The sequence below is a fragment of the Thamnophis sirtalis genome, unplaced genomic scaffold (assembly GCF_051295495.1).
Source record: "Thamnophis sirtalis isolate CommonGarterSnake01/CBP01778 unplaced genomic scaffold, rThaSir2_p1.2 scaffold_9, whole genome shotgun sequence".
In the NCBI taxonomy this organism is placed as follows: Eukaryota; Metazoa; Chordata; class Lepidosauria; order Squamata; family Natricidae; genus Thamnophis; species Thamnophis sirtalis.
The window spans coordinates 51,623,970-51,651,116 of record NW_028261389.1 but is presented as its reverse complement, the minus strand read 5'-3'; the positions used below and the strand labels follow the sequence as shown (position 1 = coordinate 51,651,116).

The following is a 27,147-nucleotide window of genomic DNA, read 5'->3' as shown; positions in this document are numbered from 1 at the left end:
GCTGCTGCCTCCAGATTAGCAAGCAATGACCATTTTGGGAACAAGGCAACTATGCCTGTTTTCAAGTCAAACAGGTGCCCTCCTTACTGCTGGCAGAACACTCCCTCTTTGTTCTTTTGCTAAGGAAGGAAAGTGCTGCTGACCCCTTGTACTTTGCTGCCTCCAACTCAGATATGGCAGCTTGCATAACCAGAACAACTTTTGTGGAACCTCTGTGTTCCAATGATTGTAGAAAATTCTGGAATAAGTTTATGGAGAGGTGCTAATCAGACTTGCTGGATTCCATTGTTTTGCACAATCTGCTAAATTCCACAGAAGCATTATCAAGGTTAAAAAGATCTACCAAGAAGATTTGCTTGCTTACCTGAAAAAGGCAGCAATTCTGCTGATGCAGTTAATCAGTTCTTAAATATGGAATACTAAAATGGAGTACTGTGATATCACATCCCATCATTGCCTTGTGTAAGGGATGTTATGTTGTGGCATGAACCTACTTTTTACAATTTACTTTCTTGCCCTCTCCACCAATGCCTGAGATAAACACAAAGTTGTTGGGATAATGAAAAAAGGACCCTCATATGACCACCCCCCAAAAACCTCTTTAAAGAGACCCATAAGAAGATAAATTAAATTAATTCTTCTTTTGACAAATGCTTCAGTAAGGGCAGAACAATTTCTGTAATACAGGGCAAAAGAAAATGCAGGGGCAGAGACTGGTGATTAATCTAGTCACAGAGAGACGCTTTTGCAGCATTTCAATTTCTCTGGACATTCTGCTATTTGTTTCCATGCTGTATCATCTAGAGGCAAACAGAAAATGTGAAAAAGCTACATTACTGAAAAATGGGAAGGACAGGTACAGGTTCACTCAGGAGTTCTGAAATGCAACTCATCAGGACATACAATATGCCCAACATATTTCGAAGGTAGACTTTTGAAGTCAGAATAGCATGTAATTTGTAGCCATTATTATCGGGCTGAAACAAAAAAAATGTTTTTTTAAAAGAGGCTATTTTTAAAATTGGCAACACATTTCATATATCAAAATAAAGTTGCATTGATGAGCTCCCATCTTATCCTTTTAGTGCTTTTGCCTAAACACCTCTTAGCAATATTATTATACATTGCATGCAAATTAAAGTACCTACATTGTTTCACTCCTAATACATGATAGACAGTATAATTCTCCTTTACTTTTCTTGAATGGTTGATACAAATGATTTTCTGTTTTTGAGAAATCATATTTGCTCAGTACAGGCTGTTTATAACAATCATATGGGAAAGATGGCTATGAAAATCCATTGTACAATTATCATTAACCAAACCTTCTGAAGTTAGCTTAGCAATAATGATTCATATCTTTTGTATTTCATTTTTTGAAGCTATATTGCATTCATATCACCATGAAGCATGTTCTGGCTACATGCTAGCTTTGAAGGAATCAAATGTTTCCCAGTTGTTTTTTATTTGTGTGTGTGTAATTTTGTGGTAGCACTGATTAGCAGTTTGTAAGTCTCAAAAACACAATTTGCAAGATTATGTCCATGATCCCTTGAAAAGTATCTAAGAAAACAACCCTATTATGAGAGTTTGCAGCAGATGTTTGCTTAGTCTGAACTACAAGTGTGACTCCCCACTGCTATGGTACATATTTGTTCCTGAATAATTTTTTAAAGGGACTGTTTAAATATGTTGAAGCACTAGAGTAGGGTGGGCGTGGGTGTGTAAAAGTATATGGGGGGGGGGAGAAGTGCTGATATGCTCCCTCAAATCCCTCTACTGATACATTAATGTTATCAGTAGAGAGTAAAACACCATAGTAAGTGAATTACATTTCCCTTTAAAATTATACTGTTGGTTTCACTATCCGTATGTTTTTCAATATCTCATATTTGTCTCTTGGTTTTCTGTTTAATGTTTTAATATGCTTCAGACAGAGGAATCACCAATTTATGAAACAAAAGAACAACTTGCTGTACAAAGAGACTGCTCCATATATCTACCAATTGAGTTGTGATAATAAATTCAGGCAAGAGGAATGAAATGAATACGGAAAAGGACTGTAGAAGGAAATATTTTCAAATTATTTAACTAGCTAGCTCATAGAGCATTGTTTCAAGTATATTCAATCAACAATTCATGTGTCTTCACATTCATCTCTCTTCAATAAACATCTTCAAAGGAATGAAATTCACTAGGGAAGAAGAAAACAAAAATACACCACCCATCCTGGATATCCTCAGCAGTAGGGTAAACACAAGAAATGCAAGTCTATAGAAAAACAACTGCAATAACCAGCCTTGGCTTCATTTAAAAGTAACAACCCAGCCTCCAAAAAGGAGAGCTGTGTAAGAACATTATTCAGTTGAGTACAAATGCATTGCAGCAACCCAGAATACCAAAAATTCCTGGAAGCTTGGCATTTAGAGAAATTAGCCATCAATAGGCACAGAGACTTAAACCATAGTTACACAATATTTAAAGGAGACAATAAAAAAACTAAGAAGGAAACAAAAAGATCAGAACATTTCTTCACCAGCCCACACCTAGGTAATTAGGGATTAACACCAGACAAACAATAAAACAGAAAATAACATGCTAATCAAGAAAGTACCAAGGATATAACCATAATCTACACCAACACTGGCTTGCAAAGCCACTCTGTATAAACAGGGAGTAAATCCCATGATCGACAGCACTGATTATATTATAGTCAGGTAATGAAACATCTGCAAGCAAACAACCAAAAATAGATAATACTAAACCTAAGGACTTCATAAATTTGATGTAGATTTAGGTAATTTACTCCATCTTTGGAAGGTCCATTTTGCATCTGTTATTTGTTGCTTTTTCCATCATTAATATTGATTCAACTTATGAATATCCTGATATAGATTCTGCAGACCTGAAATATGCCTGTAAATTTGGTAATCCAAATTTAGAATGCTATGTATTTCTATATCTGGGATGAGTTTTATCCTGTGACCCCTGAGGGCATGGACAGGATTATGGGGAGACTCAGTGCTGCCACTTGTATGCTGGACCCATGTCCCTCTTGGTTAGTCTCGGCTGCCTGGGAGGTGACACGAGGCTGGCTCCAGGCAATTACCAATGCTTCATTGAGAGAGGGGTTCTTTCCCACTGCCTTGAAGGAGGCGGTGGTGAGGCCCCTCCTTAAGAAGCCTTCCATGGACCCAGCTTCTTTAGCCAACTATCGTCCGGTCTCCAACCTTCGCTTTGTAGCGAAGGTTGTTGAGAGTGCGGTAGCACATCAGCTTCCCCAGTACCTGGATGAAGCTGCCTACCTGGATCCGTTTCAGTCAGGTTTCAGGACTGGATACAGCACAGAGACGGCATTGGTCGTGTTGGTTGATGATCTCTGGCGGGCCCAGGACAGGGGCTGCTCCTCTGTCCTGGTCCTATTAGACCTTTCAGCGGCTTTCGATACCATCGACCATGGTATCCTACTGCAATGGCTCGGGGGGTTGGGAGTGGGGGGCACTGTTTTACGGTGGTTCTCCTCCTACCTGTCAGATAGGTCACAGTTTGTGTTGACTGGAGGGCAAGGATCGACCCCAAGGCGCGTCACTTGTAGGGTGCCCCAGGGGTTGATTCTCTCACCCCTCCTGTTCAACATATATATGAAACCACTGGGTGAGGGGTACGGTATCATCAATATGCTGATGATACCCAACTTTTCATCTCTACCCAGACCACCCAAACGATGCCCTCAACGTGATGTCCCGATGCCTGGAGGCTGTGCAGATCTGGATGGGGAGGAACAGGCTCAAGCTCAATCCCTCCAAGATGGAGTGGCTGTGATTTCCGTCATCCCGATTTGTGCATCTTGTTCTATCTTTGATGATAGGGGGAGAAATTTTAGCCCCCTCAGAAAGGGCCTATAGGCGACCCACTAACGAAAGAATTCTTCCTGAAGGAGCTGGCCAAGGCTTTTAATACTCAGGCAATTAAGATGGAATCAAAATTCAAAGAACTCAAAGAAGGGCTCAAAGAAGAGATATCCATGGCGCATAAGGAGCTGTCTAATAAACTTGAGACCCGGGTTTCCAAAATCAGAGACGATATGTTGGGGATTGTAAGTTTATTGACAGAACATGTTTCCGGAATTGAAGACAGACTAGATGATCTTAATGACACCAATATTAATTTGGTGTCGAAAACAGAGGTGGTGCAACAAAGAGTTGAAAATGCTGAAAAAGAAATTATTATGATACAGTACGGAACTGGCATTAAGAGTAAGAGGCTTGCGTGAAGACAAGCAGGAAAACTTGAAACAGATTCTTTCAGAAGCATTTGATAGCCTGATGGGAAGACCAGGGGTAACTTTGATTGGCAAATTGATAAAGCTTATTGCGCTAATTCTTGGCTGGCGAAGCAGAAGCAGATTCCACGGGACATTGTGATATATTTTACTACAAGAGACATTAGGAATATGATATTACAAGAGTCCTATAAAACTAAGCTTCAAATTGGGGGTCAGGAATTGACTGTTTTGAAAGAGATACCACCTCAAATGCTAAGATCCAGGAAAGACTATGCTTTTTTAGTTGAAGAGCTTAGAAATCGCCAGATACAGTTTAGATGGGACGCACCATTTGGCCTAGCACTCACATTCGAGAGGCAAAGATACCGTCTTAATTAAGTATGGAAAGCTTGAGATTTTTACCATAATATTTTGAAGGCTGGACATCCCGCACCATCTGGACCTAGAGAAAGAAGGACAAGATAGACAGCAAACTACACAATTACCAGGTAAGATGGATCATCTCTCTCTCTTAGAAGCACAAGGAGCCATGGAACAAAGACCAAACCGTATGACTACCAGACGAATGGAGCAACAATCCAAAATGCAACAATCCCAACAATCACCTGCCATCGGTCAAGAAGTTACAGTAACCAGTCTAGAAGGAGTGGGAGGAGCCAGGCCAAAGGTTAAACTTCAGGTTATCCAGGAGGCTCTAAAAAAAGCTTCAGGAACCAAAGATGACAACTAAGCTTCTAACATGGAACGTCAACGGATTGAACTCTCCACAGAAGAGAAAGAAGATATTCCATTATCTTAAACAGTTCAAGAATGATATAATTTGCTTGCAAGAAACTCATATTAGATCAACTGATCACAAATATTTGATTAATACAAGACTTGGTCAACATTTTATAGCTTCTGCTATGGAAAAGATAAATGGTATAGTTATATACTTAAGAAAAGACATGAAAACTGAACTAATCAAAGCAGATCCCCATGGAAGATACATCACATTAGATCTGGTATTGGAAGGGAAAAGGACATTGATATTGGGAATATATGCTCCTAATCAACAACAAGATGGATTTTATAGAAAACTTCATGCTAAATTAGTACAGTGGGATTATAGGTCTTGCATACTACTGGGCGACTGGAATGGTGTTATGGATACTAAGAAAGATAAGAAGGTTTCCTGCCCAAATACTCAAATGCGAGCAAAACTACCTAAGTCCTTTTTCGATATGATGGATGACTTTGAATTGAGAGATATTTGGCGAGAAAGAAATGCAGAAGAATATGACTTTACCTTCTTCTCTGATAGACATCAATCCTTTTCTAGGATCGATTTTATATTAATTACTAATGATTTGCTTTCCAGGGTGAAGAAGACAAAGATCTCAGCTAGAGTTTTATCAGATCACAACCCAGTTTGGATGGAGTTGGGAGGGGTGGCACAAGCAAGAAGGTCTTGGAGATTGAATGAAAATTTATTCAGATATGAAAAGTATATTAAGGATTGTAAAAAATTGCTAACAGAATACTTTGTTTTTAATATGAATAAGGGTACACCTATGGAAATTGTATGGGATGCAAGTAAAGCGTATATGAGAGGAGTTTTGATAAACATAAATAGATTACATAGACATAAACAAGGGATAAAATGAACAGAACTGGAAGATGAAATCAGGAAGAAAGAGCTAGAGTTAACTTTAAATCCAGGAGATACAAAGATTAAAGAAGCAATTACTATATTAAAGGCCCAATTTAACATGTTGATCTCAGATCAGGTAGCTACTAGTTTGTTATACGCAAAACATAATACCTTTTGTAATGCAAATAAATCTGGAAGATGGTTAGCATATCAGATTATGAAAAAACAAAACTCTCAAAACATAACTAAATTGGTCTATAGAGGGAAGGAAGTGTTCCAACAGGATGAGATTCAAAAGGCCTTCCGGAAATTTTTTACAGAGCTGTATAAGGGTGATAAAAGTAACCGTCTGGATATAGAGAGATACCTAGACAAAGAGAAAATACCCATAGTTAAAGAAGAGCAGAGGCAAAAATTGAAACAACCAATAACTTCGGGGGTAATTAAGCAGTTAAAGGCAGGGAAGGCACCAGGCACAGATGGCTTGACAGTGGCTTACTATAAAAATCTACAGTTAGAAATGGTAGAATCTCTTAAGGAATTATTTAATAAGATTCAAACGGAAGATAAGGTGCCCCCATCTTGGAAGACAGCTTTTATATCCCTGATACCCAAAGAAGACCAAGATATTACTCAACCCAAAAACTATAGACCTATCTCATTACTTAATGTAGATTATAAAATCTTTACAAAAATACTAGCAAATAGGTTAATGTTGGTTATTCAACAATTGATACACAGTGATCAAACAGGCTTTATTCAAGGGAGACAAATGAAAAGTAACGTAAGATTAATTATTAATGCAATAGAATACTTGGGAAAGAACAATCAAATTTTGGCCGCGTTCATATTTTTGGATGCTGAGAAAGCCTTTGATCGAGTTAATTGGCAATTCCTGTTGAAAACACTGCAAAAAATGCAAATAGGAGAAAGTTTTTTACAATCAATCAAAGAAATATATCAACAGCAAATGGCTCAAATTATAGTCAATGGAAGTTTAACAGACTCTTTTCAAATTGGGAAAGGTACAAGACAGGGTTGTACTGCTGAACAAAATACGGGGCCTGGAGGGTCTAAAGGGAATTAAGATTAGGCAGTAAGAATACAGAGTGCGTGCTTTTGCAGATGACTTGGTTATAATATTGGATCAACCGCAGGAATCTAGTATGATCTTAATGAATACGATTAACCAATATGGTCAAGTGTCTGGCTTTAAAATAAATCTAGGGAAAACAAAAATACTAGCTATAAATATGAATACTAAACAAAAGGAAGAACTAGGAGGAATGATAGGATGTGAAACAGTTAAAAAGGTCAAATATCTGGGAGTTAATATTTCAACATCAAATGGGAAATTACATAAATATAACTATGAACCACTTTGGCATAGTATACAGACAGAGATGAAAAAATGGGACAAGTTGCAGCTATCTTTGTTGGGAAGAATGGCAGCAGTGAAAATGAATATCTTACCCAAATTTTTATTTCTTTTCCAAATGTTACCTATACTTAAAAAAGATGCGAATCTGTTAGAATGGCAGAAGGGTATTAATAAATTTGTATGGGCAGGAAAGAAGCCAAGAGTAAAGTTAAAAATAATGCAAGATGTGCGTGAGAGGGGAGGTTTGAAATTACCCAACCTAAAATTATATTATGATGCAGTAGTATTATCTGTAATTAGTGATTGGATTGATTTAACTAATGATAGGATACTTAATATCGAGGGACATGATTTGGTATATGGCTGGCATGCTTACCTGTTATACAACAAAAAAGTCGACAAAAATTTTAAAAGTCATATTTTAAGGAATGCTTTATTGCGGGTTTGGAAAAAATATCAATACAAATTAAATGACAAGATACCCATGTGGGCAATTCCTAGACACGCAATAGAAAATATGAACATAGCACAAAAGCAGGATAGAATTACTTACAGACAGCTTCTTATCCTAGAAAGGGGTGTATTACAACTAAAACCCTTAGATGTATTAAAAGAAGAAAAGGTAATTCAAACATGGTTCCAGTATGGGCCAGGTGGAAAATAGATCAAAAAATTGGTTTCATGCAAGTTGAGGATAATCTATTTAAACAAATAAGAGATCAAAGTTTAATGCATATAAAGAGGATATACAATGTATTAGTACAGATGGATTCCGAAACAGAATTAGTTAAAGATTGTATGATAAAGTGAGCTCAAAATATTGAAGAACCAATAATGCTGGATACATGGGAAAGAATTTGGGTAAGAAATGTGACATTTACACAAGCCCAAAACCTGAGAGAAAATTTTTACAAGATGTTCTATAGATGGCATTTAGATCCTAAAAAGTTGGCTTCTATGTACTCAAATTTACAACCCAAATGTTGAAGATGTGGTTCTCTCGATGCTACATATTTCTATATATGGTGGACTTACCAAAAGGTTAAGGCATTTTGGATAAAAATATGGTGGATTATGCAAAATATTCTTTAAAAAAGGATAAAGTTTACTCCTCAGTTATTTTTGTTAGGTATAATGACTGACTGTACAGTGGTAGAGATTAACTTGATTTTACACTTAATAACGGCAGCAAGACTGTTGGTGGCGCAATACTGGAAGAAGGAAGACTTGCCTACAATTCAAGAATGGACATTGAAAGTCACAAATTTAGCCAAGATGGCTAAAATATCGGCATATCTTAAAGACCACTCAAATGAGAGATATAAACGAGACTGGAAAAAATGGATTGATTATATACAAAATAAATACAGGACTAAGAAATTCCAGATAGCCTATGCTTAAGATCAGGAATGATTTAAATTGTTTAAAGTTAGTTTAGCAAGGAGGAGCTAAGCTCAATGTAAAGATGTTATTAATTTCTTATTCTTTTTTTTTCAATATATTAAAATCTATACCGTGTACGGGTTCTGGGAAGTCAGGGGGGTAAATTGGGGGGGAGGGTGGGGGAGGGATATATATCAGGTTAGCAGGGACGTGCAGTCACTAGAGGCAAGGGAGGCGGAGCCTCACCACTCTCCTCAGGAAAAGAAAAGAAATTTAAATATTTTGTTTTAAATAATTAAAGCCAAGATAGTTGCTACCAGATTCCAGGTCACAGTGGCTTGGTGTCTGCTTAGTGTTAACCAAAGCAGGAGGCGAGAGAACTCGGGGCCTCTTTTCCATAAGGAATTTTTCGCCTTCTAAAAGTTAAGAAAGAGTTAAAAGGCAAAGAAGTTCAGATGGAAAAGAGGCACTAATTCTCCCGCCTCCTGATCTGGAAGCAGCCAATCATGTCTTCTTGAGCATGCTTACGTTGGGCGGGTTATTTCGGAGGGCGCGCTTCAGAGGAGAGAGGAGTGGGGGAGAAGGAGGAGGCTCGCTCTTCACCCCTCCCCAACCTTCCCAGGGTCCAGATTCCCTTCGCTGCAAGCCTTGCTGTCTCTTGCATCCCAAAGGTGGGTGGGTGTGGGAGCTTTGGTGGCCCCAATTCTTCTCTGGGGGGTGGGGGGTGTCTCCTGGGGCTGCTGGCTAGTTAGACTCCCGAGGAGCGACTCCTTCCCTCCTAGTCCCCCTGTGGGTGGCTGGAAATGTCCGCGCTGAGGCTCTGCGCAGCGCCGGGAGGCCGCGGAGAAGCTTCGCTCTGCTTCTCACTCAGCTTTTCCCCAGAGGCGATCTGAAACTTCAAGCGGCGGAGCTTGGAGAAGCAGCAGCCACAGGCCGGGTCAGCGGGTGGGCGGCGGGGCACTTTGCATCATGGGAGCCGCCAAGCGCCTTTGCAGTATACATGTGAGTGTGTGTTATGAAAATGAAAATGGAAATAATTTTTTTTTTTTAAAAAAGAAAGGGTCTGCAATCTGGGCGTCCTCCTGGATACGTGGCTTAATTTAGAAGAACACCTGACAGCCGTGACCAGGGGGGCCTTTTACCAGGTTCGCCTGGTGCGTCAGTTGCGTCCCTTCCTGGATCGGGATGCTCTGTGCACTGTCACTCATGCCCTCGTCCTTTCTCGCCTGGACTACTGTAACGCTCTCTACATGGGGCTGCCCTTGAAGAGCACCCGGAAGCTTCAACTGGTCCAGAATGCGGTTGCGGGTGCCCCCATATTACACCCCTTTTAGGTGGCTTGCACTGGTTGCCGGTTGTCTTCTGGGTGCGATTCAAGGTACTAATTATGACCTTTAAAGCGCTCCATGGCTTAGGCCCAGGGTACCTGCGAGACCACCTACTGCCACCGGTAGCCTCCCATCGTCCAGTGCGATCCCACAGAGTTGGCCTCCTCAGGGTGCCGTCAGCCAGACACTGTCGGCTAGTGACCCCCCGGGAGAGAGCCTTCTCTATGGGAGCGCCTTCCCTCTGGAATGAGCTGCCCCTGGAACTTTGTATAATCCCCAACCTCCGGTCCTTCCGACGCACCCTAAAAAGTTGGCTTTTCCAGCAAGCCAGCCTGGCCTGAACAAAACAAAATAAAGTATTGATCACTGTTAATTTTAATTCACTTTTTAAAAAAAAAATGTATTTTCAATTTTAATTGGGTTTAGGATATTCCATTTAATTTTTTTAAACTTTTATATTATGTGTTTCTTTTAATTGTTGTACGCCGCTCTGAGTCCTTGGGAGAAGGGCAGCATATAAATCTAATAAATCTCAATCACAATCTGTCTACATGCAAAAAATATAATGTCTATTTCATATGAGTGAAAACATAGCAATAGTTTGGTATTTTATGTGGCTTTCTTAAAAGAAGATATGTTAACATCTTGTACTGTAATTGTATTAGTGATTTATGAAGGAAAACCATGGTAACCTGAAACTTATTTTTGCTTAAGTATGCTATATGAATATGATTATATGTCCTTAGAAAGATGTCAAATGTTATAGATCTAACTTGAAAAAGGCATATCTATATGTTATGGAAGACCATTTTTATATACTATATGAAAAATGAACATATTCTGTTATTGTCAGAGAAAAAATTGATTGAGAAGTTGCTTTTAATTGGCTCACGAATTCAAAAAATTACAATTAATTTCTAGAAAATGCTACTTTTTCCTTAAAGAACATTAATGCGATGGCTTTAATCAGAGTTGTTGAAAATAACCATTAACTTTTTCAATTATGTATCCTGTTGTCTATCTAACTTCCTAATGCATCAAAGTTTTGGAAATGAAAACATTTTATAACAATAAAAATTCAAATACATATTTTCAGCATTGAATGATTAAACAGATTGTCTTCAATACTTTCATTATTACTGAGAGAGTATTTGTAAAATTTAAAACTTAGAATAACAAAGTTGGAAGAATTTGTATAATATAAGAAAACCATGACTTTGTACAGGAAATTGTGATAAACATCATAAATTAAGGGAACTACTACAGACAAAGAAGTCTGCATTATTATTATTATTATTCTAGAATCATCATGAATTACTTATAGAAGAGTTATCTGTTTGAAGACCTATTATACAACATCCTCTTTTAGGGCACAAGACATATTTCAATATCAATTATGGTTAATTTTTCTTTTAATTTTATCAAATCATCTAGTAACAATCTAATTTACTGTGCTAAAATAAATTGCATAATTGAATTATAAGGAATCTTTTTTATTCATATGAATAAACATGTAAACTTTATGCAGATGCTATATGTTTCATACTTTGGAGAAAAATCTATTTTCTCTTCTGGGATAATCTGAAAGTAGTGACTCCTTGTTCTTACTTCCCATCATTATTCTATAGGGAAAGAATGTTCAGCCTTTCCTCACCCCAACTCAGAGTTCATTGTGAGAGACAATATGATAAAAAGAAGAGTGATGTCTCTGGACATCCCATTTATTCACCCCATAAAATTAGATTTCTTCCAGTTGGGTTTCTATGTCTCTAGTTAAAGACTTTGAATGATTTGAGCTAGTGTTTCTCAACCTTTAAGATGTGTGGACTTTGAGTCCCAGAATTTCCCAGTCAACATGGAGAATTATGGGAATCTAAGTCCAAACATCATAAAGTTGCCAAAATTGAGAAATACTGGTTTAAGTAATAGGACTAAAAGAATGACAATCCAAAAGACAATACAAACTGAACAACAGAATATAGCTATAGAATCAAAATCACATGTAGTATTAGTACCACTTATACCACACCTTAGGAAGACCACACCTGGAATACTGCATTCAGTTTTGGTCACCACATTACAAAAAAGATGTTGAGACTTTGGAAAAAATGCAAAGAAGGGTTTCATGATAGCAGCAATCCAGTATTTGAGGGGATGTCACAAAGAAGAAGAGGTCAATTTATTTTCCAAAGCATCAGAAGGCAAGACAAGAAACAATGTATGGAAATTAATCAAGGAGAGAAGCAACCTGGAATTAAGGAGAAATTTCCTAATAGTAAAAGGAATTAACCAGTACAACAGCTTCCCTTCAGAAGTTGTAGGTGCTTCATCAATGGAGGTTTTAAGAAAAGACTAGATAGCCACCTGTCTAAAATGGTATAGGATCTCCTGCTTGAGTAGGGGGTTGGATTAGAAGACCTCCAAGGTCCCTTCTAGCTCTAGTCTAATTGATTGATACTGTCAGATCCGTAAATCTGCCATTCTTCAGGGGAAGGTGGAGGACTCTGGTTATGTTTATACTTTATTATACTTTTATACTTTATTGCTTTCTCCTGTATGTATCCTGTAGCCCAGTGATCCCCAACCCCCGGTCCGCGGACCGGTGCCGGGCCGTGGAGTACCTGGCACCGGGCCGCGCAGCAGCCGGGGGCCATGATCGCTGCAGCAGCCGGGGGCCATGATCGCTGCAGCGGCCGGGGGCCATAGTTTCTTTCTGTATGCAAATTAGGGCTAACTGGCACAAGGGGTGTTACTGGACCGCTGGTGGCACTCTGACGTCACCAGCGGCCCACCGCCCCCCTGTGTCCAGCGCCGCCCTTCTCATTCCTTTTCAGCGCTTCAGCACTGGCCGATTCCTGAAAAAACCTAAGAGCGCCTGCGCAGCTACGTAGGGCTAGCGTAGACAGGGCTAGTAGCGTAGCCTTGCACTTTATATTTATGTAATTGTATTTTATTTTGTAAGGCATGTTTAAATACAATAAAATAAAAGTTGTTTAATCAAAACAATCTGATATATAAACAATCAATGTGTTGTCGCGAACAACGCCCCCCCACCCCTGCGCGCGCTCAGCGGGCCACGGTAAAATTATCAAAGGCTGACTGGTCCGCGGCGATAAAAAGGTTGGGGACCACTGCTGTAGCCTATTGATTTATAACCTTTAGCCTGGCGCCTAGGCACTCTGGCATTTTCTCACCTTTTGGGAAATGTAACGGGAGGGAGGATCATGTGGGTTGTATCGCTTGAAAGCCAGCAGAGGATGACCCTGAGAAAGTTTCCTTATCACTTTCTCAGAGCGGCTGGTACAATAACATCTTCACACCTGCGGATTGACTGAATCCACAATGCACTGTTGGGAGGGGTCTCTAATTCTTTTTAATTTAACTGTATGACCTGAGGGCCCTCAGAGCCTGCTTTGATTTTTGCCTTGCTTTCATTCCTGTTCAATAAAAGGTTCCTTTTAAAATGCCAAGTTTCTAGAGTCTTTCCTTTCTTGAATAAGGAGGAGAGGCCAGGCCTTACATAAAATGTGATCAACCTGGAGAGGAAATTCTCACTCTACTGAGCGGATCCTGCAAACCATATCCAAACAAAGCAGCAAGCAAGATAAGGCAGATTGCTGGGGAGACCTCAATGACCACCCAATCGGATGCTGGACCCATTTACCCATCAAAGACATTGAAGCTATCCTGGAAAGCTCTGTGAAACCCGGTGGTCCATCAGCATGGGGAGGAAGGACATCTGGGATGGGAGAACTAAATGAGTGACACTCACCCACAGTATCCAGAAATCGAGGTGGAAAATGGAACTAGAGGTCCTGTCCAATCAGGAGGAAATAATCAAGGAACCGCTGTGGGGAGACTGGCTCAAGAGATACTTCACCCGGATTGTGATGGAAGCATTAGGAAATCTCAAAGTCCGAGGTGAGCAGGACCACCAGCGGAGGGGGGAAGAAGCAGCACTAGTCGCTGATGAAGCCAGAGCTGTCACCCCAGATCCCACAGCAGCTGACCAAGCCGCTGCTGCCACCGGGGCTGCAGCCATACCAGGGAACCCACCCCTCACACACCAGCTCAGGTGAATGTTCCTGGTCAACCAGGGGACCCCATCTGGAGAGTAAAACTCCCCCCAAGCATAAAGTACAATGGGAACCCCCCAGAAGTTGGTAATCCTTCATAATGCTGATGTCCTTGAGCTGCAAAATTTTGACTGCTTCATGATAGCCATACGATGTCAGTTCGAGGATCCATAACTGATTGCAAAGCCCATGATTGCATCAGTCATGAAGCAAGGTCACCGGCCAGTAGCTGAATACAATGAGAAGTTCAGAGACCACAAATGCTGAGTTGGTTGGACAGAAGACATCTTGGTGAACTGGTTCAAAGATGGGCTTAATGACATTGCCTGCTTAGCCCAAGGGGCCCTTAACCACTTACACGAATGGTACCTCATGGTGGAGGAAGCCAAGATTGACATGATCAGGAACCAATATTGAGCAGGATGATTCTGGAGAAGATCCCCACCCCAAGGGAAAAGAGAACCATTCAAACTGCAGACCGCCATAGCACTGAGACCATCAGCTTGTTTTAAGTAATGAAAGGAGGGGCACTGCGCAGCAGAACGCTATTAAGACTCCTGCCAGAAAGCCTGAATGCCTATCCAGAGGGAAGTCCACCAAATGAGCTAGCCCCATTTGGAATGAGCTACCCCCAGAGATCCGGACCTTAACCACTCTCATGGCCTTCAGAAAAGCTATCAAAACCTGGATATTCTGGCAGGCCTGGGGCTGTTGACCTCACTGTTGAGGTCCAGCCCCAATCAGAACGAATGTATGTGTGGTGATTTTAAATTTGTCTTTTTTAGTTTTTTTATTATTTCTTTTTTTCTCTTTTTTGTAAGCCGCCCGGAGTCCCTCGGGATTGCACGGCCTATAAATCTTATTAATAAATAAATAAATAATAAACACCAAATCAACTCCCCAAGGAATGGATACTGCCTTAAGAAGCTGAGAAGCTATGGAATTTCAACCCCCCTCAACCCCGGGGGAAGAAACTCCAGCACCCAAGCTCATCTGAAAACAAACCAGAAAATGATCCACTGCTAAGTGACCCAATTGAACCACTCACCCTAACCCTTGGATTTTTCATCCCCAGCCGAGGGAAGAAGGACAAAATCTTGGCACTACTGGACTCAGGGTGCCTAATGCCTAATTAGTCCAACCCTGGTAGGGAAACTGGGGATCCATCTGAGAATATTTAAAAAACCCATCACTTTCTGCCAGCTTGATGGGATAGTAGTGGAAAGTGGGGGAACCCGCCATTTTTGCCATGAAACTACTGCAAATAAACATGGGGGACCATAACAAGAGACTGACATTTATTGTAGCCCCCAGAATGGACCGCTAGTTCTAGGACTCATGTGGCCGAGGGAAAAAAAAAACTATCTGATGTACCAGATATCCCACAAGGGGATACAGATGGACCCACAGAAAATAAAAGCAGTAATCAATTGGGAACCACCCCGCACATGCAAACAACTGCAAAGTTTCCTGGCTTTTGCAAACTTTTACCACCAATTCATCCCGGTGTTTGCAAAAATTGCCCTCCCTATTACTAACCTACTAAAAACAAAAGAGGAAGACAAACCACTTAATTGGACAACGGAATGCCAAGCAGCATTCGATAAGCTCAAACAACTTTTCTCAGCCAAGCCAGTATTAAAACACACAGAGCCTGAGAAACCTTTTATCATACAAGTGGATGACTCCAGAAAACCAAGCAAGATGCACTTACACTTCCAACAAATTAACCGAAACAGAGCAAAGATGGACTATCTGTGAGAAAGAAGCTTACGCTGTATGCTCTCCTCACTTGGAGACACTTCCTGAAGGGAAATAAAATCCCTTTCGAAGTCTGGACTGATCACAAAAACTTAGAAGCCTCAAAACCCAGCAAAAACTTTCCCCCAAACAGGGACACAAGACTTTAAGCAGCAGCGCTTAAGTATCTCCCAGGAGAAAAAAAACTTTTTAGCTGACACTTTTTCAAGAAAGCCCCAATACAATAGCACAAAAGCTGAAATAATAAAACTGCTGCTCCAGATCCCACAGCTGGCTAAAGTGATCACAAGAGCCCAAGCCAGGCAAAATCTGCCCACTGACAATGCCATTACCCAAGTGTTTAAAAAAGCCCTTGTCAACAATGAAAACCAATAAAAATAACTGCCTCATCAAAGACGACTTAGCTTGGGTGGGAGGAAAATTGTAGGTGCCAGCAAGCCAAAGACTGGACCTTATGAAAAGGTGCCATGATGCCAGACTGGCAGGACACTTTGGATTTGTAAAAATGCTACTGTCAGCCTCTATATCACTTGCCTGCTTGCTATTGGCTGCCATAGAAATGGGGAGAGGGGGTCATGGTATTTGGGAGGGGAATTGTGCTGATGGAGACATCTCAAAAGAGGGAGTTTTATTCTCATCATCTTCTGCACATGCTGAAGGCTTGTGTTTGGGTTTGGTCAAAGCCAACCATCTCTACATACCAGCTGGATGATTCCACCTGAAGATGCATCCCACATGAAACCCTTGGGGGGTTGGAGATTGGACATTGGGCTGGGGTAACTGGAGGGAGGGATTTGGGTTCATATGTACAAATTCACGCCTTTTTGCCTCAGATCTTGCTTCACTTTCACTGTTTTCATTTCATATCCAGTAAAAGTACCTTTTCTTCAAAACAATGGAGTTGGGGGTCTCCTTTCTTGGATGTTGAAGGAGACATGCCTGACAGCTACACCTCATCAAAAGACAATTTTGGTGGCCATCACTAAAAAAGGAAATAGAGAGCTATGTTGCCAGCTGCCCTGTCTGGAATAATATTTAAGATGTTTTATAAATTAACAACAGGACAATTGGACAGTCCTTTTACCTTTTGCTGAAGTAACATACAATAACTCAGTACCCACCAGCACAGGATTTACCCCATTCCAAATGACCACCGGCCAAGAATTTACCCCCATGCCGGAATTACCCATTGAGGAACCACACATCCCCTCCCTTAAGGAGTGGATGAATAACTTGCAAACCACATGGCCAATTGTAAAGTTAGCTGTACAAGATGCTAGGGCAGCATTCAAAGCTCAAGCAGACAAAAAGAGGGCTGAGGCCAAACCATTCAAAGTTGGTGACAGAGTCTATTATCTGCAAATTTTTTGCAATCACTACAACCCTCAAAGAAGTTGGGGCCCAAATTCATAGGACCTTTCCCCACTAGAATCATAAATCCTGTCACAGTAGAATTACTCCTAACCAACACATTTAGGCAAGTTCATCCTGTATTTCCCCATAGCTTACTCAAAACTGAAATGACCTCCAACCTCAGACCACCTTTGCCCAGACCTCCAGTCCCCCTTATGGTAGAAGAACAACATTTCAAAATTAAGGAAATACTTGACTCTTGCACCCACCATGGGTCCATGCAATATCTGGTAGCGTGGAAACACCTTCCTCAATCTCAAAATGAATGGGTAGCTAAAAAATAGGTTCAATCCCCTACAGTATTAAGGAAATTCCACCTGAAATACCCAAACAAGCCATCTTGATTACAAATTGTATAATATGTCTTCTTCAGTGATGAAATCCAAAACTTTTCCCTACCGGCTCTGTGGGTGTGACTTGAAGGGTGTGGCTTGGTGGTCATGTGACCAGGTGGGTGTGGTCAACTTGTAAAATGTGGTGAAACTCACTTAACAATGCTCTTGCTTAGAAACCAAAATTTTGGGCTCAATTCTGGTCATAAGTTCTCTTTCTTTCTCTTTCCCTTTCTTGTCTCTCTTTCTCTCTCTCTCCCCCTCCCTTTTTTTCTCTTCCTTTTTCTCCCCTTCTCTCTCTGATATGTTTCTCTCCTTTCCCTCTCTCATTGTCTCCCTCCAGCTCTTTCATTTCTTCTATCCCTTCTCTCTCTTTGATTTGTTTCCCTCTCTCTCATTTTCTCCCTCCAGCTCTCTTTCATTTCTCTCTCTCTCCCCTTCTTTCTCTGATTTATTTCCCTCTCTTTTTCCTCTCTCTTATTCTCTCTCTCCATCATTTCCTCATTTCTATATCTTTCTCTCTTTTTCTCCCTCTTTCTTGCCCTCATCTCTTTTATGTGCATGTATGTGCGCCAGCAAAATACACTCCTGGGCTGGGATCATGGTGGCTCCTCCTCCCACTGCCTCCACTGCACAGTGAGGTGAGTAGCTGGCTGAGAACCCCTGTGTCTCCACCAAGGGCCACCCACCATCAGCCTTACCAATGTGCTGAGTCCTGTGCTCTTTGACACCTCTTGTGTGGCTCATTGCTCACCCATTCACGCAATCTGCTCTCCGCTTTGAGAAGGCATGAGCCTCTCTGCAGCCCATGGGGCTAAAGTACCCATATCATTTTTATCCACACTGCCCAGGACCAGCTGCTTTTTGCAATTGTGTCCTTCTCAGGAGACTCAGCATTGTGGTTCCCTTTGTGTTGTCTCGGGAAGGAATGGGGACCTGCAGCAGCCACTGTCGCCGGATGCAGGGAGGGGAGCTCCAGTTCTTCTGTGCAGCATAGGAGAGCCCTGTGCAAGGAGAGCCCTGGGCAGCGCAGGAGAGCTGGAGCTCTCCTCCCTGCACCTGGTGATGGCAGTTGCTGCTGCTCCCCATTCCCGGGGAGCTGAGGTGGCGCAGTGGTTAAATGCAGCACTGCAGGCTACTTCAGCTGACTGCAGTTCTGCAGTTCGGCTGTTCAAATCTCACCGGCTCAGGGTTGACTCAGCCTTCCATCCTTCCGAGGTGGGTAAAATGTGGACCCGGATTGTTGTTGGGGGCAATATGCTGACTCTGTAAACCACTTAGAGAGGGCTGAAAGCCCTATGAAGTGGTATATAAGTCTAACTGCTATTGCTATTCCCCACCTTCCTGAGCCAACATGAAGGGGGCCACTGCTGATGCTGAGCTGCCTGTGAAGGACACGGAATCGCAAAAAGTAGCCAGTCTCGGGCAGTACAGAGCAAATTATAGGGGCACTTCAGCTGTGTAGCTCTGTAGAGAGGCTCATGCCTTCTCAGGGTGGAGAGCAGATTGTGCAAATGGCTCAGCAGGGAGCTGCAGTAGAGGGGTCAAAGAGCCACAGGACCCAGCACGTTGGTAAGGCTGACCCTTGGTGGAGATGCAGCTGCTGCTCTGAGGCTGAGAGGGGCAGTGGCAGCAGGGGTGCTCCAGGAAGGCAGGTGGTGCATATGTCCAGCAGCCCTGGGACATCTGCCTGGTGCCTGCCCTCGCAGAGCATCACCACTGCTGTCCCTCTCATCCCTGAGCAGTGGCTGCATCTCCACCAAGGGCTGCCTGCCCACCCACAAGCTGGGCCAGGTGGGGTTGGGCTGGACTCTGACCTTGGAAGGCATGGGGGATCACAGGGTAGGCAGCGTGGAAGGCAGGCAAGCATGGCAGGGCTGCGGGGAAGGGAGTAGGCTTCTAACTCTCTTCCCCATGGCTGGCCAGCCTTGACATGCTTTCCTGCCTTCCACTGCCTTCCATGCAGCCTTCTGCTTGTCTGCCTTCATAAAATGGCCATGAGACACCGGGAAGGCCATATGGAAGGCAGGCATGCATGGCAGGGCTGCGATCCGCAGGGAAGGGAGTAGGGGAGGTAGGCTGGGACACTGGAAAGCAGAGACTGGGCAGGGCGGATTGAGCGATGACCAGGGGACCAGTTCGGGGGCATGGTCAGCCACTTTGGTGACTCAGGCCCAATGTTCATTACCGGTTCTCCCGAATCCTTTTTTCTAAGGAAGGCAGTATGTCAGATCCAAGTTGTAAGCCGCCCTGAGTCCCCCCAGGGAAAAGGGCGGCATATAAATAAACTTCTCAAATCTCAAATCTATAAATCTATAAATCTGCCATTATTCAGGGGAAGGAGGGGATAAATCTGCCATTATTCAGGGGAAGGAGGGGATTCTGATTATGTTTATACTTTATTATACTTTGTATACTTTTATATTTTATTGCTTTCTCCCCATGTATCCTGTATTCTATTGATTTATAACCTTTAGTCTGGTGCAGAGGTGATATTCAGCAAGTTCTGACCAGTTCTAGAGAACCGATAAATACCACCTCTGACTGGCCCTATCCCCATCTATTCTCTGCCTCCTGAGTCCCAGTTGATTGGGAAGAAATGGAGATTTTACAGTATCCTTCCCCTGCCATGCCCACCAAGCCATTCCACACCCACCAAGCCACACTCACAGAACCGGTAGTAAAAAAATTTGAATCCCACCACTAGCCTGGTGCCTAGGCACTCTGGCATTTTTTCACCTTTTGTTGTGGCCCACAAATGGCCAGTGGAGCTGGCAGCAGATTTGGACAGTGAGGAACATGGGCCAGTCCTGGAGTCTGGGGGAGGCTCTGATGAGTGCTCTGCATCAGAGACAGAGATGGGGCCAGGGCTGTCTGACAGTTATCAGCTGCCTTCAGAGTCAGATATCAATGAGGCAGACGAACAGTTGGAGCCTGTTTCCAGTGTGCACATGTGCAGAGATGCCAGATGAAGGCAATAGCTAAGGAACAAGGGTCGATTTAGGAGTAAAGCCACAAGTGGATGGTGAATGGCCCCTCTCATAGGGAATAAAACTGAAAGGGGAGGAGGAGACAATTAGTTCATTCCTGCATTCTTGACAAGTATTGTGGCATTTGAAAGATATCGGCCTGGCCACTCCAAGCCTGATAAAGGTTGGTAATTGTGAACTATCTTGAAAGATTGTGGACTGGGATTTGCTGGAGAGGAATTCACTGCATATTAAATAAAAGGGATTTATTGGGACGAGGACTCTGCTTCATGTTGTTGGGAAAGTCTATGTCAGAACACCTTTCGGGGAATGTAAGGGGAGGGCGGGCCATGTGGGTTGTATCCAGGGGTGAAATCAACTTACCTTCTCTACCGGTTTGCAAATGTGAGCGTGTGTGCATGTGCACGTGCTTTGCTTGCATGCGCCACATCACCGCACATGTGCAGGACTGCAGAGTATCAAAAATAGGACTTGATGACATTTGGGCAGGTGGGCAGAGCCTCCCGCCGCCATCACTACCGGTTCACCCAAACTGGATAGAACTGGCTGAATTGCATCACTGGTTGTATTGCTCAAAAGCCAGCACAGGATAACCCTGAGAAAGTTTCCTTATCACTTTCTCAGAACGGCCGGTACAATACCATCTTCACACCTGCAGATTGGCTGAATCCACACTGGACTGTTGGGAGGGATTTCTAATTCTTTTTATTCTAACTGTATGACCTGAAGGCCTTCAGCGCCTGGTTTGATTTCGCCTTGCTTTCACTCCTGTTCAATAAAAAGCTCCTTTTGAAATGCCAAGTTTCGAGAGTATTTACTTGAATAAGGAGGAGGGGCGGGGCCTTACAGATGCATAGCCATTATTAATCAGAGGTGCTGGGAAGTTAATGCTACTGCATCAAACACACACACCTTTAATTCGGGAGTAGTTCAACTTTCATCCCCACCCCAGAAGTTCTCTGAAAGAGCTGTCTTTAGAATAACCTTGTGACCTTTTGCTGTAGGATGAAGATAAATATTTGTAGTGACCATGCTTTGCCAAAACTTATTTAGACTGGTTCTGATGCAATGCTTTTGTTTTTGGAGATACTTCATAGCAGCAGTAGGAAATAAACATAGTTTTCATTGAAAAAAAATTAAAGCAGTCCCTCTCTTTTTCCCATTTCCCTAATACTACTCACTTCTGTTCACGTATATAGTGTGGACCTATAACAATTCTAAATAGGAGAATTGGGCTTTCTGAATGTTCCCTTGATTTTTGTGGCCCCCTCCTCCCTAATATTGTTTGGAATGGGGAAGGAGGATGAAAGACATTCACATATAAAAATGAAAAAGGGCCTGAAACACTTGAACCAAATTTCAAAAATGTATATACTGTAAGTAGAGACACATGAAATTATAACTGGTTTATTGGGCCATAGACAACAGTTTCAAAATTGGCTTGAAATAAGACTGAGGCTATGAACAGTATTGAGTGAATTGGTTCCACTGGAGAACCTGTTGCCATCCAATACAAGATGCAAACACTGTTGCATAGGAATTACATCTCTAAAATAATGTCACCTAAGAACATTTTGCTTTGCTTATTTCCTATTATTACAACCCTCATACCTTTGCTTGGACCTTCCCAGAGCCATGCTTCTGAGAAAAGAAGACAGGCAATGAAATGGTGACAGGAATGCTGGCAGTTTTAGTGAATAACAGCACTGACTTAAGTGGCTGTTTACTTAGTACAGCATTAAGTAAAGGATGTGAACTCACCATGGCAACCTTTGCATCACATAGTTGTCATGCTACTTCTAAGAAACAGTGAACCTTCTGAAGAAACATGCCTGAATGTTTGAGGTACCTCTATCACTTTCACATTGCCATTCAATCCATAATCTATCATACATTGCTTCAAGAAAATTACAATTTATAGCCAGTTCCCACTGCCATTCTAGGTCTGTTTCAGAAAAAAAATGTTTCAGCACCCATCTATCTTCTGGGCTTAGAAGCCTAATAGGATTATATCTGGTTAAATGGGCCTCATTAGGAAATCCCTGAATTGAAAATAAAAACAAAACAAAGAGCTGTGTTTTGGGCAACACAGTTAGGAAAAAGTGGCATGCGTATGTCAAGACCAATCCAAGTGATACTACAGATGTTTGGGGATTGTTCACAAGGTGCCTATTTACTGTTGGTACTATATTTGATGAGCCATGGTGGCACAGAGGTTAGAATGCAGTATTGCAGGCTAACTCATTGCTCACTGCCAGGAGTTCGATTCTGACTGGCTCAAGGTTGTCTCAGCCTTCCATCCTTCTGAGGTCGGTAAAAGGACCCAGATTCTTGTGGGCAATATGCCAACTCTGTAAATTGCTTCGAGAGGGCTATAAAGAACTACGAAGCAGTATATAAGTCTAAGTCAGTGGTGGGATTCAAATAATTTAACAACCGGTTCTCTGCCCTAATGACCAGCTGGGTAGGTGTGGCTCAATGGTCAAGAGAGTGGGTGGGCATGGCCAACTCAACGTCACTCACATCGATGGGCATTTCGCTTTAGCTGTTACAATGGAATAAGGGTTAACTGGAGAGGCAGTTTCTGTTAGCAGGATAATGAAGATGAGGCTAGAAACAACACCAGAATGTTTCCTTCCTGCCTTCCCTACAGAATTAGCCCTGTAAAGTGGAAAAAAACACTTCCTTTATTGCAAGTGTTAATCTATTCATTTCTGCACATTCTAATATTTTTTAATCACATTTTCGTCTGTGGGGATCTCTTCACCCTTCCAATTTTGTGCAAATACAATTCTAGCTGCAGTTATTACATGAATAATCAAATACACATTTTCTTTACTATATTTTTCTGATAAGATACCCAACAAGAAAACCCAATCCGATTTTAGATCAATATGTTGCTGCAACATCTTCTCCAACCACAAATACTGGGATTTTTGCCCAGTATTTTTTTGCTTCTTCACATGTCCACCACATGATAATACGACCTAAGTGTCTGGTGACATTTCCAACATTTAGTTGATTTGTCTTTAAACATTTTTGCCAATCTTTCGGGTGACATATGCCATCTATAAACATTTTATACAAATTCTCCTTGTATGCAGTTGACATTGTTAGTTTATAATTTCTATTCCACAATTGCTGCCACTTATCTAATTCTATTGTATGCCCAAAGTTCTTTGCCCATGCTATCATTGTTTCTTTTACTTGTTCTTCTAATTTAATCCACAGTAAATAACTATACAATTTTTTTATTGCCTTCTCTTCTGTTCCTGTTAATATGTTATCCAATTCTGTCAATTCCATATAAAAACCATATAACTTAGCATCTTTTTCATATTTAGATTGTATTTGCAATTGTGTATACTAAATCATAGTCAATCATCAAGTTTCCCCTTTTCTGACAAAATATCTTTATATCTAACAATATTTCCCATATTGATAATATTTGGATGTATTATGCTTCCATCGTCAAAAACCAAACTGGTATCTTCAAGTAATGTTTTTCTCTAATTTTCTCCCATACTAATAATAAAGCATTTCTTATATAATGTCTTTAAAAAAGGGTGTTGGTACTTACCTGATACGCCTCTTCTCATAGTGGGGGGAGGAGTATCCAGACTGGGTTGACCTTGTCCTCTCTTTGATTGGATTGAGTCAGATAAGCTCTTTGGGCTCTGCCCCTTGACTACCAGGAAGACCCCAGTTATTGGTGAGGAATATCCAACTCGTTGCACCAGTCACTTCAGACTCTTAATTCAGTTCTTAGCTTTTATTGTTTTTCACATCAATATTTATATAGCTTAATAAACCATGAACATAACTCTTAGTCATACAAACATAGTCAGAGAGGGACTGGGTACTCCTCCTCCCACTATGAGAAGAGGCGTATCAGGTAAATACCAACGCTCTTTCTCCATAGTGAGGGAGGAGGAGTATCCAGATTGGGATGTACCAGAGCCTACACATCCCTAGGGAGGGAGACCCTTGAGGCCACATGCCCCCAACTCATGCCTGTTGAGGCGTGGCCCCCGCCCTGTGGAACACCTGCAACACCCTCCGACCAAACGAGGCTTCTACCGAGGCAAAAGAGTCCAGTTTATAGTTCCTAACAAAGGGAGAGGGGAAAGCCCATGTGGCTGCCCTGCACATTTCGGCCAATGTTGCCTGCATGGCCCAGGCCATGGAGGTGGTTGCGCTCCATGTGGAGTGAGCTGTGATATGATTTGGTGTATGTAGGCCCTGTGATTGGTAAGCAGTGGCAATGCAGGTTCGCAGCCACCTGCCTATTGTAATGGCAGTTACCTTGTTACCCAGGGACCCTGGTTGGAAGGAGACAAACAGGGCTTCGGATTTCCTGCTTGGCCTGGTTCTCCTGAGGTAGATTCTCAGAGCCCTCCTTATGTCCAGAGTGTGCCATTTCTTCTCCAATGGGTGAGAAGGGTCTGGACAAAAGTTGGGCAAAATTAATTCCTGGACTCGATGGAAACAGGAGCACAGCTTGGGGATGAAGGACGGATCCAGTCGTAACACCACCCTGTCTTGGTGGAAGACGCAGAGATCCTCCCTGGTGGACAGAGCTTGCAGCTCGGATATCTGCCTGGTGGAGGTGATGGCCACCAGGAAAGCCACCTTAAAAGTCAGGAACTTAAGGGAAACTGTTCGTAAAGGCTTAAACGGAGCGCCTGTTAGAGCGTCCAATACCCTGTGTAAGTCCCAGGAAGGGTACCTGTGTACCATGGGCAGTTTGAGATTGGAAGCCCCCTTGAGGAATTGCCTGACCATAGGATGGTGAGTCAAACTCTGGTTCCTGCCACACAAGAGAACTGACGAGATGGCTGAAACCTGTCTCCTAATCATGTTAGGAGCTAACCCTCTGTCCAGGCCTGCCTGGAGGAAGTACAGAACCTGTGGCACCATGGCCTGGATAGGATTGTACCCCCGGGAGTTACACCATGAGGCAAAGGCCCGCCACGTGGAGCCATAGATGTGCTCCCTGGAGGGTGTGCGGGAGGCCTGGATAGACTGTATCACCCTGGGGGAGAAGAGGTCTTTCCTCAGGATGCTCCGCTCAAGCGCCAAGTGGTCAACTGGAGCCATTGAAGGTCTGGGTGCTCCAGCAACCCCTGGCTGAGGGATATCCTCTCCTGGGGGATTCTCCAGGGCCTCTCCACTGAAAGCGATTGGAGATCTGCAAACCACGGCCTCTGGGGCCAGTGAGGGGCCAACAGAACTACTTCCGCCCCCTCCTGAAGGATTTTCCATATGACCCTGGGAATCAGGGGTAAGGGTGGAAAGGTATACAGAAGACCCCTGGGCCAGGGGCTTCGCAGAGCATCCGCCCCTTCTGCCCCCTGTGTCTGGTACCTGGAGAAGAACCTCAGGAGCTGAGCGTTGGGGGGAGTGGCGAATAAGTCAACCTCCGGGTGTCTGAAGCACTCTACCAGCTCCTCAAAGATTGCTGGCTGCAGCTTCCACTCTGAATTGTCCACCTCGGTCCGGCTGAGCCAGTCAGCTCTGATGTTCTCCACCCCTGATATATGTTCTGCCCTCAGCGAATGCTGTCTAAGATCATAGACTATCTGAGGTGCTTCTGCGATTTCTCATAGTTGGACATCCCATTCTGAGTTTGTGGTGGGTTCTGGCATGTGGACCGGCCTGTCTGATCCTTTTTCCCTGGCTAGAAGGGTGCTATGATTCTATGACTAGGATTAGCTCAGAAATATTCTGAATGTAAACACAGACGCAGTTCACTGGTCAGCCACTATAGTGCGTGTAAAGATGAAGTGAGGGAAGCTAAGGCTCACAATAAGGAAAGGCCTGCCACAAAGGTAAAAAAAATACAAAAAAGGCATCTTCCAACATGTTAAAAACAAGAAAAAGGTTAAGGAAACAATTGGTCCATTGCTGGGAGAAAGTGGCCAGAAGGTGACAAGCAGCAGGGGGAAAGCAGAACTATTTAACTCATGTTTGGCATCTGTCTTTACACAAAGGGTAACAGTCCAACCTGTCAAAAACAGCACCACAAAAGTCAGATTAGGAACCCAAGTTTAGATAGGGAAGAAAATGGTAAGTGAGCACCTGTCTACCCTAGACAAGTTCCAATCATCTTGGACCATTGGTTTCAAAATGGCCCCCCGGCTCCAAATTCAAAAAGCTCCTCTTTGCTGGAGCACATGGAAATGGCTTGTCCCTTTGCAGGCTGCCATGCGGCTTCAGCTGCCACTGGAGGCTCTCTCTCTTGCCTCCCCCTGCCTCCCGCAGCTCTTTCTGAGTCTCTCCGGTCTCACCTTGTTCTCTGGTGATCGCTGCCAGGGGAGGCCCTCCGGGGCATTTTAACAAGCCGCGGTTTGTGGCTCAACCCCTGAGGGGAGCGGGGAAGCACTCCTGTGCCTGAGAAGCCTTTGCGGCAGGGCTTGTGCCCTCTCCTCCTGCTTGCCCGGCAAAGGTCCTTACTGAGTGACTCTGGTCTCACTCAGTGGCCAGGGCAGCGTGCCGCTCCACGGGGCTTGTGGCAGTCCAGTCCTTGCAGGAGGAGGCTGTGCGCGATGCAGGGAGGCAAGAT

General features: G+C 42.9%; 2 protein-coding genes across 2 annotated transcripts in view; both read right to left on the bottom strand.

Moving 5' to 3' along the window:
* The window catches only part of SLC38A4 (solute carrier family 38 member 4), a 62,019-nt gene that overhangs the window by 31,090 nt on the left and 3,782 nt on the right, over positions 1 to 27,147 (bottom strand). The gene's annotated exons all lie outside the window — the stretch shown is intronic.
* Positions 730 to 25,847, bottom strand: LOC148044133 (uncharacterized). Its single transcript, XM_087723041.1, has 2 exons — positions 25,073 to 25,847; positions 730 to 800 (listed from the first exon to the last, which is right to left on the bottom strand). Exons 1-2 carry the CDS (start codon positions 25,845 to 25,847, stop codon positions 730 to 732), a joined length of 846 nt encoding a protein of 281 aa, XP_087579167.1.

Coding starts and splice junctions, on each gene's coding strand:
- LOC148044133 (XM_087723041.1), bottom strand. CDS start 25,847: ATGGAAAATCCTTCAGGAGGGGGCGGAAGTAGTTCTGTTGGCCCCTCA. Junction 801..25,072: donor CATCCCCAAGCTGTGCTCCT/GTTTCCATCGAG, acceptor GTTTGCCTCTAG/ATGATACAGCATGGAAACAA.